At 47.2% G+C, this 14,004-nt stretch overlaps 1 protein-coding gene across 1 annotated transcript; it reads left to right on the top strand.

The window, feature by feature from the left end:
* The first annotated feature begins 11,685 nt into the window (after nucleotides 1-11,685).
* LOC121495621 (40S ribosomal protein S2-like) lies at nucleotides 11,686-12,315 on the top strand. The gene has a single exon (XM_041763411.1). The coding sequence runs from the start codon at nucleotides 11,725-11,727 to the stop codon at nucleotides 12,277-12,279; it is 555 nt and encodes a 184-aa protein (XP_041619345.1). The 5' UTR covers nucleotides 11,686-11,724; the 3' UTR covers nucleotides 12,280-12,315.
* The last annotated feature ends 1,689 nt before the right edge of the window (nucleotides 12,316-14,004 follow it).

Below are 14,004 nucleotides of genomic sequence, written 5' to 3'. Positions count from 1 at the left end.
CCCTAAACCGTACACTCACCCTAAACCTAACCTGTACCCTAACCTTACGCTAACACTATCCCTAACTCTTACTATAACCCTAAACCGTACCCTAACCCTATCCCGAACCCTAAGCTGTACACTAACCCTAACCCTAAACCATACACTAACCCGTACCCTAAACCTAACCCTAAACCTAACCCTAACCCTAACCCGTATCCTAACCTAATCCTAACCCTAACCCTAACACGTACCCTAACCCTAACCCTAACCTGTACCTTAAACCAAACCCTAACCCTAACCAGTACCCTAAACCTAACCCTAACCCTAATCCTAACACTAAACCGTACCCTAACCTAACCCTAACCCTCACCCGTAACCTAACCCTAACCCTAACCTTAACCAGTACCGTAACCCGTAACCTAACCGTAACCCTAACCCGTAACCTAACCCTACCCCTAACCCTAACCCGTAACCTAAACCTAACCCTAACCCTAACACTCACGCTCACCCGTACCCTAACCCTAACCCTCACCTGTACCCTAACCCTAACCCTAAACCTAAGTGGTACCCTCACCCTTACCCCAAGCCGTACCCTAACCCTAACCCGTACCCAAACCCTAACCCTTACACTAACTCTAACCCATAACCTAACCCTAAACCTAACCAGTACCCTAACGCTAACCCTAACCCTATCCCGTACCCTAAACCTAACCCTAACCCTAACCCGTAACCTAACCCTAACCCTAACACTAACCTGTACCCTAACCCTAAACTTAACCTTGACACGTAACCTAACCCTAACCCTAACCCTAATCCTAACCTGTACCCTTTCCCTTACCCAGACCGTAACTCATACACTAACCCTAACCCTAACCGTACACTAAACCTAACCCTTACCCTAAACCTATTGCTAACCCGTTCCCTAGCCCTAACCCTAACACTAAACCTAACCCGTAAACTAACCAGTACCCTAACTGTATCCCTAAACCGTACCCTAATGCTAACCCTAACCCTAAACCTAACCCTAACCTGAACCCTAACACGTACCGTAAACCTAACCCTAACCCTAACCCGTACCCTACCCTAAACCTAAACCTAACCAGTACCCTAAAACAAAACCTCACCCGTACCCTCACCCTGACCCTAACACTTACCCGTATCCTAACCCTAACACTAAACCTAAACCTAACCCTAAACTGTACCCTAACCCTAACCCTAACCCTAACCAGTACCGTAACCCTAATCCTAACCCGTACCCTAACCCTAACCCTGACCCTAATCCGTACCCTATCCCTAACCCTAACCCTAAACACTACCCTAAACCTAACCCTAACCCGTATCCTACCCCAAATCAGTACCCTAACCGTACCGCTAAACCAAACCAGTACCCTAAACCTAACCCTAAACGGTACCATAACCCTAACGTAACGCGAACCCTAAGCCGTAACCTAACCCTAACCCTAACCCATACCCTACCCTAACCCTAACACTAAGCCGTAACCGAAAACTAACCCTAAACCTAACCCTAACCCGTACCCTAACCCTAACCCTAATCCATAATCTAAACCTAATCCTAACCATAAGCCATACCCTAAACCTATCCCTAAGCCTAACCCTAACCCCTACCCTACCCAAACCCTAACCCTAACCAGAACCCTAACTCTACTCTAACACTAAACCTAACCCGTACCCTAACACTAACCCTCACCTGTAACCTTACCCTAACCGTAAACCTAACCCATACCCTAAACCTAACCCTAACCCGTACCCTAACCCTAACCCTAATGCTATCACGTACGCTAATCCTAACCCTAACCCTACCCTAACCGTAACCCGTACCCTAACCCTAACCCTCACCCTAACCCTAAACCCTACACTAACCCTATCCCTAACCAACAGTAACACGGAACCTAACCCTAATCCTAACAAATAAACTAACACTAACCCTAACTCTAACCCTACAATGTACCATAACCCGTACACTAACCCTACACCTAACCCGTAACCTAACCCTAACCGTAAACCGAAGCCATACACTAACCCTAACTCTAATCCTATACCTAAACCTAACCCGTACCCTCACCCTAACCCTAACCGTAGCCTAAACCTAACCCTATCCCTAACCCATACCCTAACCCTAACCCGTACCGTAACTCGTACCCTAACCTGTACCCTGCCCTAACCCTAACCCGTAACCTAACCCTAAACCTAACCCTCCCCCTAACCAATACACTCACCCTAAACCTAACCCGAACCCTAACCCTAACCTGCACCCTAACCCTAATCCTTACTCTAACCCTAACCCGTACCCTAAACCTAACCCTAAACAGTACACTAACACTAAACCTAACCTTAACCCTAAACTGTACTGTAACCCTAACCCTAACCCTAAACCTAACCATAAACCGTATATTTACCTTAACCCGAACCCTAACCCGTACCCTAACCCCTACCCTAACCCTAAACCTAACACGTACCCTAACCCCAACCCTAACCCGTACCCTTAACCTAACCCTAACTCTAAACCTAACCGTATTCCGTACCCTAAACCTATCCTTAAACCTAAGCCTAACCTTCACCAGAACCCTAACCCTAACCCAAACCCTAATCCTAACCCGTTCCCTAACACTAACCCTAACCCTAAACCCTACCCTAACCCTAAACCTAACCAGTACCCTAACCCTAACACTAACTTGTACAGTAACACGTAACCGAATTCTAACCCGTAACCTAACCCGAACCCTAAACCTAACCCTACGCTGTACCGTAACCCGTACCCGAAACCTAACCCTAACCCGTAACCTTACCCTAACTCTATCCCTAACCCGTACCCTAACCTTAACCCTAACCCTAACCCTAACCCTAACACTAACCTGTAATCCAGACCTAACCCTAACCCTAACCCGTAATCTAAACCTAACCCTAAATCTAAAGCTAACCCTTACCCTTACCCTAACCCTAACCCGTAACCTAACCCTAAACCTAAGCCTAACCCTAACCCGTAACCTAACCCTAACCACTACCCTAACCCGTACCATAACCCGTAGCCAGCCCTAACCCTAACCCTAATCCTAACCCTTTCCCTAACCCTAAACCGTACCCTAAACCTAAACCTTACCCTAACCTTAACCCTAACCCGTAACCTAACCCTAACCCTAAACCGTGCCCTAAACCTAACCCTAACCCTAAACCTAACCAGTACCCTAAACCTAACCCTAACTCTAACCCTTACCCTATTGCTAACCTGTAGCCTCAACATAACCCTAACACTAACCCTAAACCGTACCCTAAACCGTACCCTAACCATAATCCTAACCCGTACCTTTACCCTAACCCTAACCCTAACCTTAACCCTTACCCGTAACCTAACCCTAAACTAACCCCAACCCTAACCCGACCCTTACCCTAACCCTAACCTAAACCGAAACCGTACCGTAAATCTAACCCTAACCCGTAGAGTAAACCTAAACCTAACCATACCCCTATTGCTAAACAGTACCCTAACCTTTATCCTAACACTAATCCTAACCCGTACCCTAACCCATACCCTAACCGTAACCCTAACCTGTACCCTAACGCTAACCCTAACCCTAACCCTAACCTTAACCCTAACCCGTACCCTAAACCTAACCCTAACCCTAACCGTAACCCGAACCCTAACCCGAACCCTGACCCGTCCCTAACCCTAACACTAACCCTAACCAGTACCCTAACCCTAACCCGTACCCTAACCCTAACCCGTACCTAACCCTAACCCTAATGCGTACCCTAACCCTAACCCTAAACCAAACCAGTACCCTAAACATAACCCTAACCCTATCCCTAACCCTAAACCGTACCCTAAGCCTAACCTTAACCCTAAACCTAAACCTAACCCGTAACCTAACCCTAAACCTAACCCGTACCCTAACCCTAACCATAACACCTACCTCAACCTAAACCGAACCCTCACCCTAACCCATACCCTAAGCCTAACTCTCAACCTAACCAGTCTCCTAATCCTAACCCGTACCCTAACCCTAACCGTAACCCTAACCCATATCCTAACGCTAACCCTAAATCAAAACCCTACCCTAACCTGTACCCTAACCTGAAACCTAACCCTAACACTCACCCGTACCCAAACCCTAACCCTAACCCAACTCCTAACCCATACCCTAACCCTAACCCTAACCCTAATCTGTACCCTAACCCTAAACCTATTCATAACCAGTACCCTAAAACTAACCCTTATCCGAACCGTAACCCGTACCCTAACCTGTACCCTAACCCTGACCCTAACCCTCATCCTAACCCAAACCCTAACCGATACCCTAACACTTACCCTAACCCTAACCCTAACCCTTACCCTACCCTAACACTAACACGTACCTAACCCTAACCCTAACCCTAACCCATACCCTAACCCTAACCCTACCCTAACCTGTACCCTAACCCTAACACTAACCCTAACCTTTACCCTCAACCTAACCTGTACCCTAACCCTAACCCTAAACCTAACCAGTACCATTACCCTAAGCCTAACCATAACCATAACCCGTAAACTAAACCTAACCCTAACCCGTACGCATACCTTAACCCTAACCCGTACCCTAACCCGTACCCTAAACCGTACCCAGACTAAACACTAACCTGTAACCGAACACTAACCCTAACCCTAACACTAACCCTAACCCATACACTCACCCTAACCCTAACCCGTAACCTAACCCTAACCCGTCCGACATACCCTAACCCTTATTCTAACCCTAAACTGTACCCTAACCCTAACACTAACCTGTACCCTAACCCTAACCCTAACCTTAAACTTAACCCGTACCCTAACCCTAACCCTAATCCTAACCCGTACCCTTACCCTAAAACTAACCCTAACCCGTACCCTAACCTTAACACTAACCCGTACCCTAAACCTAACCCTAAACATAACCCTTTGCCTAACCCGTACCCTAACCCTAAGTCTAACACTAACCCTAACCCTAACCCGTACCCTTACCTGTAACATAAACGTAACCCTAACCCTCACCCCAAACCTAACACGTACCCTAACCCTAACCCTAAATCAAAACAGTACCCTAACCCTAAACCTAATCCTAATACTAAACCGTACCCTTACCCTAACCCGTACCCTAACCCTAACCCTAACACTAACCCATACCCTTACCATAAACCTAACCCTAACCAGTACCCTAAACCTAACCCTAACCTGTAGCCTAACCCTAATCCTAACCCTAACCCTAAACAGTACACTAACCCTAACCCTAATCCTCACCTGTACCCTCAACTTACGCCTAACCCTAATCCGTACCCTAACCCTAACCCTAACCCTAACCCGTACCCTAACCCCTTACCCTAACCCTAACCCTAACCCATTCCTTAACCCGTACACTAACCCTAACCCGTTCCCTAACCAGTACCTTAAAACTAACCCTAACCCATACCCTAACCTGTACACTAACCCTTACCATAAACATCACACATATCCTAACACGTACCCTAAACCTAACCCTAACCCTAAACCTAACCCGTACCCACAACCTAACTCTAACACTAACCCTAACCCTAACCATAACCCTAACCCTACCCTAACCCTAATCCTAACCTTAACCTTAACACTAACCCATAGCATAACCCTAACCCTAACCCTAAACCTAAACCTAAACCTAACCCGTACTCTAATCCTAATCCTAACCCAAACAGGTACCCTAACCATAACCCTAATCCTAACCGGTATTCTAACCCTTACCATAACCCTAAACCTAACCCCAACCCGTAACCTAACCCTTACCCTAACCCGTATCCTAAACCTAACCGTAACCGTAACCCTAACCCTAACCCTACCTCTAACCCTAAGCAGAACCGTAAATCTAACCCTAACCCTACCCCGTTCCCTAAACCTAACCGTAACCCTAAACTTAACGCTAACCCGTACCCATACCCTAACCCTTAATCTAACCCGTACCCGTACCCTAACCTTAAACCTTAGCCGTACCCTAACCCAAACCATAATCCTATGCCTAATCCATACCATAACCCGTACCCTAACCCTGACACTAACCCTATCCCGTACCTTACCACATACCTTAACCATAAACCTAACTCGTACCCTAAACCTAATCTAACCTTAACCCGTACCCTAACCTTAAGCCTAACACTAACCCTAAGCCATACCCTAACCCTGACACTAACCCGTACCCTCACCCTTTCCGTAACGCTCACCCTAACCCTAACCCGTACCCTATTCCTAACCCTAAACCTAACACTAACCCTAACTCTAACTCTAACCCGTAACCTAAACTTAACCCTAACCTGTACCCTAAACCTAATCGTATGCCTAAACCATACACTAACCCTAACCCTAACCCTTACCGTAACGCTAACCCTAACCCTTACCCGAATCCTAACCCTAACCCTAAACGTAACCCTAATCCGTATCCTATCCCTAATCCGTACCCTAACCATAACCCTAACCCGTAAACTAACCCTAACCCTAACCAGTACCCTCACCCTAACCCTAACCCTAACCATAACCCTAACCCGTATCCTAACCCTATCCCAAACCCTACATCTAACCCTAACTTGTACCCTAACCCTAACCGTAACCAGTACCCTAACCCTAGCCATAATCCTAACACGTAACCTAACCCTCACCCTAACCCTAACCCGTACCCTAATCCTAACTTGTAACCTTACCCTAACCCTAACACTAACCCGTATCCTAACCCTAACGATAACCCGTACCCTAAACCTAACCCTAAACCTAATCCTGTTGCTATCCCTTACCTTAACCCTAAACCTAAAACTAACACTATCCCGTACCCTAACCCATACCCTAACCGTAACCCTTACCCGTACCCTAACCCTAACCCTAACCAGTACCCTAACCTTAACCCTAACCCGTACCCTAAACCTAACCCTAACCCTAACAATAACCCTTACCGTAACGCTAAACCTTACCCTTACCCGTATCCTAACCCTAACCCTAAATGTAACCCTAATCCGTACCCTGTCCCAAAACTGTACCCTAACCCTAACCCTAACCTTAACACTAACCAGTACCCTAACCCTAACCCTAAACCTAAACCTAAACCTATCCCGTATCCTAACCCTATCCCTAACCCTAAACCTAACCCTAACTTGTACCCTAACCATAACCTAACTCTTAGCCTAACCAGTACCCTTACCCTACCCATAATCCTAACCCGTACTCTAACCATCACCCTAAACCTAACCCTACCCTAACCCTAACCCGTACCCTAAACCTAACCCTAGCCCTAACCCATACCGTAACCCATACCCTAACCTGTGCCCTAAAACTAATCCTAACCCGTACCCTAACCCTAACCCTAACCCGAACCCTACCCTAACCTGAAACCTAACCCTAACCCGAACTCTAACCCTAACCCGTACCCTAACCCTAACCCTAACCCTAACCCTAACCGGTAATCTAAACCTAACTCTAACCCTAACCCGTACCCTAAACCTAACCCTAACCCTAAGCCTAACCCCTACCCTAACCCTAACCCTAACCCGTATAAGTACCCTAACCCTAACCCTAACCCTCACCCATACCCTAACCCTAACTCTAACCCGTAAACTTAACCTAAACCTAACCCTAACCCATACCCTCGCCCTAATCCTAACCCATACACTAAGCCGTACCATAACCCTAACCCTAATTCTAACCCGTACCCTCATCCTAACCCGAACCCTCACCCTAACCCTAACACGTACCCTAAACCTAACCCGAACCCTCACCTGTATCCTAACACTAACCCTCACCAGTACCCTAACCGTAACCTACTCTAAACCTAACCCGTTCCCTAACCCTAACCCTAACTGGTACCCTAACCATAACCCTAACCTTAAGCCGTACCCTAACCCTAACCCTAAACCATAACCTAACCCTTACAGTAATGCTAACCCTAACCCTTACCCGTACCCTAAACCTAACTCTAACCCTACTCGTACCCGTACCCTAATCCTAACTCTAACCCTAACCCTAACTCGTACCCTATCCCTAAACCTTTCCCTAACCCTAAACCTAAACCTAAGCAGTACCCAAACCCTAACCCTAACCCTAACCCTAACACTTTCCCTAACCCTAACCCTAATTCCTAACCCCTACCCTAACCAATACCCTAACACGTACCGTAACCCGCACCATAACCCTAAACCTAATGCTAACTCGTACCCTAATCCTAATCCTAACCCGAACCCTAACCCTAACCCGTGTCCTCACCCTAACCCTAAGCTGTGTCCTAACCCTAACTCTAATCCTAACCAGTCCCCTAACACTAACCCTAACTCTAACCCTAACCCGTACCTAACCCTAACCCTAACTGGTACCCTAAACCTAAACCTAAGCCTAACCCGTACCCTAACCCTAACCCTATCCTGTAACCTAAACCTAACCCTGATCCTAACCCATACCCCAACCCTAAACCTAATTCTAAACCTGACCCATACCCTAATACTAACCCTGATCCTAACCAGTACCCTAAACCTAAACCTAACCCTATCCCTAACCAATACACTATCCCTATCCCTAACCCTAACCTGTACCCTAAACCTAACCCGTACCCTAACCCTAAACCTAACCCTATACCTAACCCTAAATCGAACCCTAAACCTAACCCTAAACCAAAGCAGTACCCTAGCCCTAACCTAACCCTAACACTAACCCGTACCCTAATCCTAAACCTAACCCTAACCCGTACCATTACACTAACCCTAACCCTAAACCGTACCCTAAACCTTACACTTAACCTAACGCTAACCCTAACACTAAACCGTACAAGTACCCTAACCCTAACACTAAACCTTACCCTAACCCTAAACCTAACCCATACCCTAACCCTAACCCTAACCCTAAGACTATGCCGAACCCGTACCCTATCCCATACCCTAACCCGTACCCTAACCCAATTCCTAACCCTAAACCAAACACCTAAACCTAACCAGTACCCTACCCTAACCGTAACCCGTAACCTTACACTAATCCTAACCCTAACCCTAAAGCTAACCCTAAACCGGAACCTAACCCTAACCCTAACTCTAACCCTTACCCTAAACCTAACCCTAACCCTAACCCTAACCAGTACCCTAAACCTAACAGTAACCCTAACCATAACCCATACCCTTACCCTAAAACTAACCCAAACCCATACCCTAAACCTAACCCTAACCAGTACCCTAATCCGTACACTAACCCGAAACCTAACCCGTACCCTAACCCGTACCCTAACCTAACCTAACCCCAACCCTACCCTAAACCTAACCCATACCCTAACCCTAACCCTAACCCTAACCCAAAACCAAACCTGTACCTTAACCCTACCCCTAAACCGTACCCTAACCCTAAACCGTACCCTAACCCTATCTAACCCTAACCCTAACCCATACCCTAACACTAACCCTAACCCTGACATGTACCCTAACCCTAACCCTAACCCTGACCCTAAACCGTACCCTAACCCTAACCGTAACGCGTACCCTAACCCAAACCCTAAATCTAACCAGTACCCTAACCCTAACCCTAACCTGTAACCTACCCTAACCCTAACCCGTAACCTAACCCTAACCCTAACCTAACCCTAACCCATAACCCTAACCCTACACAGTAACCAAACCTAACGCTAACCCTAACACTAAACCGTCCCCTAACCCTAACCTTAAACAGTACCCTAAATCTAACCCTAACCCGTACTGTAACCCGTACCCTAACCCAAACCCTAACGCTAACCCGTACCCTAACCTTAACCCTAAACCTAACCCTAACCCTATCCCTAACCCGTAACCTAACCCGAACCCTAACCCGTACCCTTACCCTAACCCATACACTAACACGTACCCTATCCCTAACCCTAACCCGTACCATGAACCTTACCCTAACCCTAACCCTAAAACTAACCCGTACTCTAACCCTAACCCTAAAGAAATCCAGTACCCTAACCCTAACCCTTACCCTAACCCTAAACCATACCTTAAACCTAAACCTATCCCTAACCCGAAACCTAACCCTAAACGTAACCCTTATCCTAATCCTAACCCTAACCCGAACCCTAACCCTAACCATAACCCTAACCAGTACCCTAACCCTAACCCTAAACCTAACCCGTACCCTAACCCTACCGCGAACCCTAACCCTAACCCATATCCTAACCCTTGACCTAACCCTAAACCTAACCCTAACTTGTACCCTAACCCTAACCCTAACCAGTACCCTAACCCTAACACTACCCATCCCGTATCCCGTAACCTAACCCTAACCCTCAATCTAACCCGTAACCTAATCCTAACCCTAACCCTAACCTGTACCGTAACCCATACCCGAATCCTAACCCTAATTCGTAAGCTAACCCTAACCCAAACCCTAACCCGTACTGTAACCTAACCCTAACACTAACCCTAACCCGTACCCTAACCCTAACCCCTACCCTAACCCTAACCTAACCCTAACCCTAAACCTAACCCGTACCCACACCCTAACCCTAAGCCGTCCCCTACCCCTAGCCCATACCCTAAACCTAACCCTTACAATACCCCTAACCCGTACCTAACACTAACCCTAACCATAACCCTAACCCCAACCATAAACTGTATCCTTATCCTACACTAACCCTAACCTTAATGTGTACCCTACTACTGACGCCAACCTGTACCCTACTCCTAAACCTAACTCTAACCCTATCCCGTACTGTAACACTAAACCTACCCCTAACCCGTACTCTGAACCTAAACCTAACCCGTAACATAACCCTAACCCTAACCCTAAACCGTACCCTACCCTAACCCTAATCCTAACCCGTTCCCTAACACTAACCCTAACAGTAAACCTAACGAGTACACTAATCCTAACCCTAAACGTAACCCTAAACCTAAACCTAATCCGTACCATACTCTAAACCTAAACCTAACACTAACCCTAACCCGTCCTCTAACCCAAACCCTAACCCTAACCAGTACCCTAACCCTAACCGACCCCTAACCCATACCCTAACCCTAACCCTATCCCTAAACCAAACCCATAAACGATCCCTAAAGCTAACCCGTAACTTAACCCGTAACTTAACCCTAATCTGTAACTTAACCCTAACACTAACCCTAGCCCTAATCAGTACCCTAACCTGTGCCCTAACCCCTACCCTAAACTTAACTCTAACCCGTACCATAACCCTAAACCTAACCCTAACCCTAACCCTATGCTTAACCCCTACCCTAACCCTAACCCTAACTCTAACCCTAACCATTACCCTTACCCTAAACCTAACCCTAACCCTAACCCATACCCTAACCCTAACACTAACCCTAACCCTTACCCATACCCTAACCCTCACCCTCACCCGAACCCGTACCCTAACCCTAACCCTAACACTAACCCATACCCTAACGCTAACCCTAACCATAACCCTAAACAGTAACCTAACCCTATACCTATCCCATACCCTAAACATAACCCTAACCCATAATCTAACCCTAACCCTAACGCTAACCCGTACCCTAACCCTAACCCTAACCCGTACCCAAACCTAACCCAATCCTAACACTAACCAGTAACCTAACCCTAAGCCTAACCCTATCCCTAACTCGTACCCTAATCCTAAACCTAACCCTAACCCTAACCCTAAACCTAACCATAAACCGAACACTAACACGTACACTAACCCTAACCCGAAACCCAACCCTAACCCTAACCCGTACTTCTTCTTGGGGGCGTCCCTCAAGGATGAGGTCTTGAAAATCATGCCCGTGCAAAAGCAGACCCGTGCTGGCCAGCGGACCAGGTTCAAGGCGTTTGTTGCCATCGGAGATTACAATGGACACGTGGGTCTGGGCGTCAAGTGCTCCAAGGAGGTAGCCACTGCCATCCGTGGGGCCACCATCCTGGCCAAGCTTTCCATCGTCCCTGTGCGACGAGGCAACTGGGGGAACAAGATCGGCAAGTCCCACACTGTCCCATGCAAGGTGACTGGTCACTGTGGTTCTGTGCTGGTGCGTCTCATCCTTGCCCCCAGAGGCACTGGCATTGTCTCAGCCCCTGTGCCCAAGAAGCTACTGATGATGGCTGGTATTGATGACTGCTACACTTCAGCCAGGGGCTGCACTGCCACCCTGGGGAACTTTGCCAAGGCTACTTTTGATGCGATCTCCAAGACCTACAGCTATCTCACCCCTGATCTCTGGAAAGAGACGGTGTTCACCAAGTCTCCCTATCAGGAATTCACTGACCATCTTGTAAAGACCCACACCAGAGTCTCCGTGCAGAGGACCCAGGCTCCAGCTGTGGCTACCACATAGTTTTATACAAGAAAAATAAAAGTGAATTAAAGCTTGGAAAAAAAAAAACCCTAACTCAAAACGTAACCCGTACCCTAAGCCATACTCTAACCCTAACCCTAACACGTAGCCTAAGACTAACCGTAACCATAACCCTAATCCATACCCTAACCCTAAACCTAACCCTAACTCTAACCCTAACCAGTACCCTAACCCTAACCCTAACACGTTCCCTAACCCTAACCCTAACCTTAACCCTAACACATATCCGTACCCTAACCCTAAACCTAAACCGTACCATTACCCTAAACCTAAACCTTACCCATAAACTAACGCAAACCCTAACTATGCCTAACCCGTACCCTAACCCTAACCCTAACCCTAAACCTTATCCGTACCTTAAACCTAACCCTAACCCTAACAATAACCTGTACCCTAAACCTAACCCTAACCCTAACCAGTACCCTAACCCTAATCCTAATCCTAACACTAACCCGTACCTTACCACGTACCTTAACCATAACTCCATCCTGTACCCTAAACCGTACACTAATCCTAACCTTAACACAAAACCGTACCTTACCCTAACCCTAACACTAACCCGTACTCTAACGCATACCCTAACTCTAACCCTAACCCGTACCCTAAACCTAACCCTAACACTAAACTGTACCCTAAATCTAATGAAACCCTAACCCTAACCCTAATCCGTAACCTAACACTAACCCTAACCCGTACCCTAAACCTTACTCTAACCCTAACCCGTACCCTAACCCTAAACCTAACCCTAACCAGTATCATAACCCTAACCCTAACCCTAACCCTAACCCTAACCCTCACCGTAACCTAACCCTAACCCTATCCCCTAACCCTACCCAAACACTAAACCTAACCCTAACCTGTACCCTAACCCTAACCCTTACCCTAACCCTATCTCTAAACCTAAACGTAACCCGTACCCTAACCCCAACCCTTACCCGTAACCTAACCGTAATCAGTACCCAAACCTAACCCGTGCCCTAACCCTAATCATAAACGAAACCCTAACCAGTACCCTAACCCTAACCAAACCCTAACCCTAACCCTAACCCGTACCCAAACCCTTAACCTAACCCTTTCTCTAAGCCTAACCGTAACCCTTACCCTAAACCTAACCCTTATCCTAACACTAACCCTAACCCTAACCCGTACACTAACCCTAAAACTAACACTAAAACTAACCAGTACCCTAACACTTAACCTGACCCTAACCTATACCCTAACCCTAACCCTTACCCTAACCAGTATCCTAACCCTAACCCTAACCCAATACCTAACCCTCACCTCTACCCTAACCCTAATCCTAACCCTAACCAGTACCCTAACCATAACCCTAACTCTTATGCTAATCCTAATCCGTACCCCAACCCTAACCCTAACCCGTACCCGAACCCTAACCCTAACCCTCACCATAACCTAACCCTAACCCTAACCAGTACCCTCACACTTACCCTAAGCCGTACCCTAACCCTAACCCGTAACGTAACCCTAACCCTAACCAGTACCCTAACCCTAACCCTAACCCGTACCCTAACCCTAAACCTAACCCTAACCCTAACCCGCAACCTAATCCTAACCCTAACCTAACCCGTACCCTAACCCTAACCCGTACCCTAAGCCATACCCTAACCAGTACCCAAACCCGAACCTTTCCCTAACCCTTACCCTAACCCTAACAAGTACCCTAACCCTAACCCTTACACTAAC

This window comes from Vulpes lagopus, chromosome 1 (assembly GCF_018345385.1).
Source record: "Vulpes lagopus strain Blue_001 chromosome 1, ASM1834538v1, whole genome shotgun sequence".
NCBI classification, from domain to species: domain Eukaryota; kingdom Metazoa; phylum Chordata; class Mammalia; order Carnivora; family Canidae; genus Vulpes; species Vulpes lagopus.
This window is presented reverse-complemented; position numbering and strand designations above follow the sequence as displayed.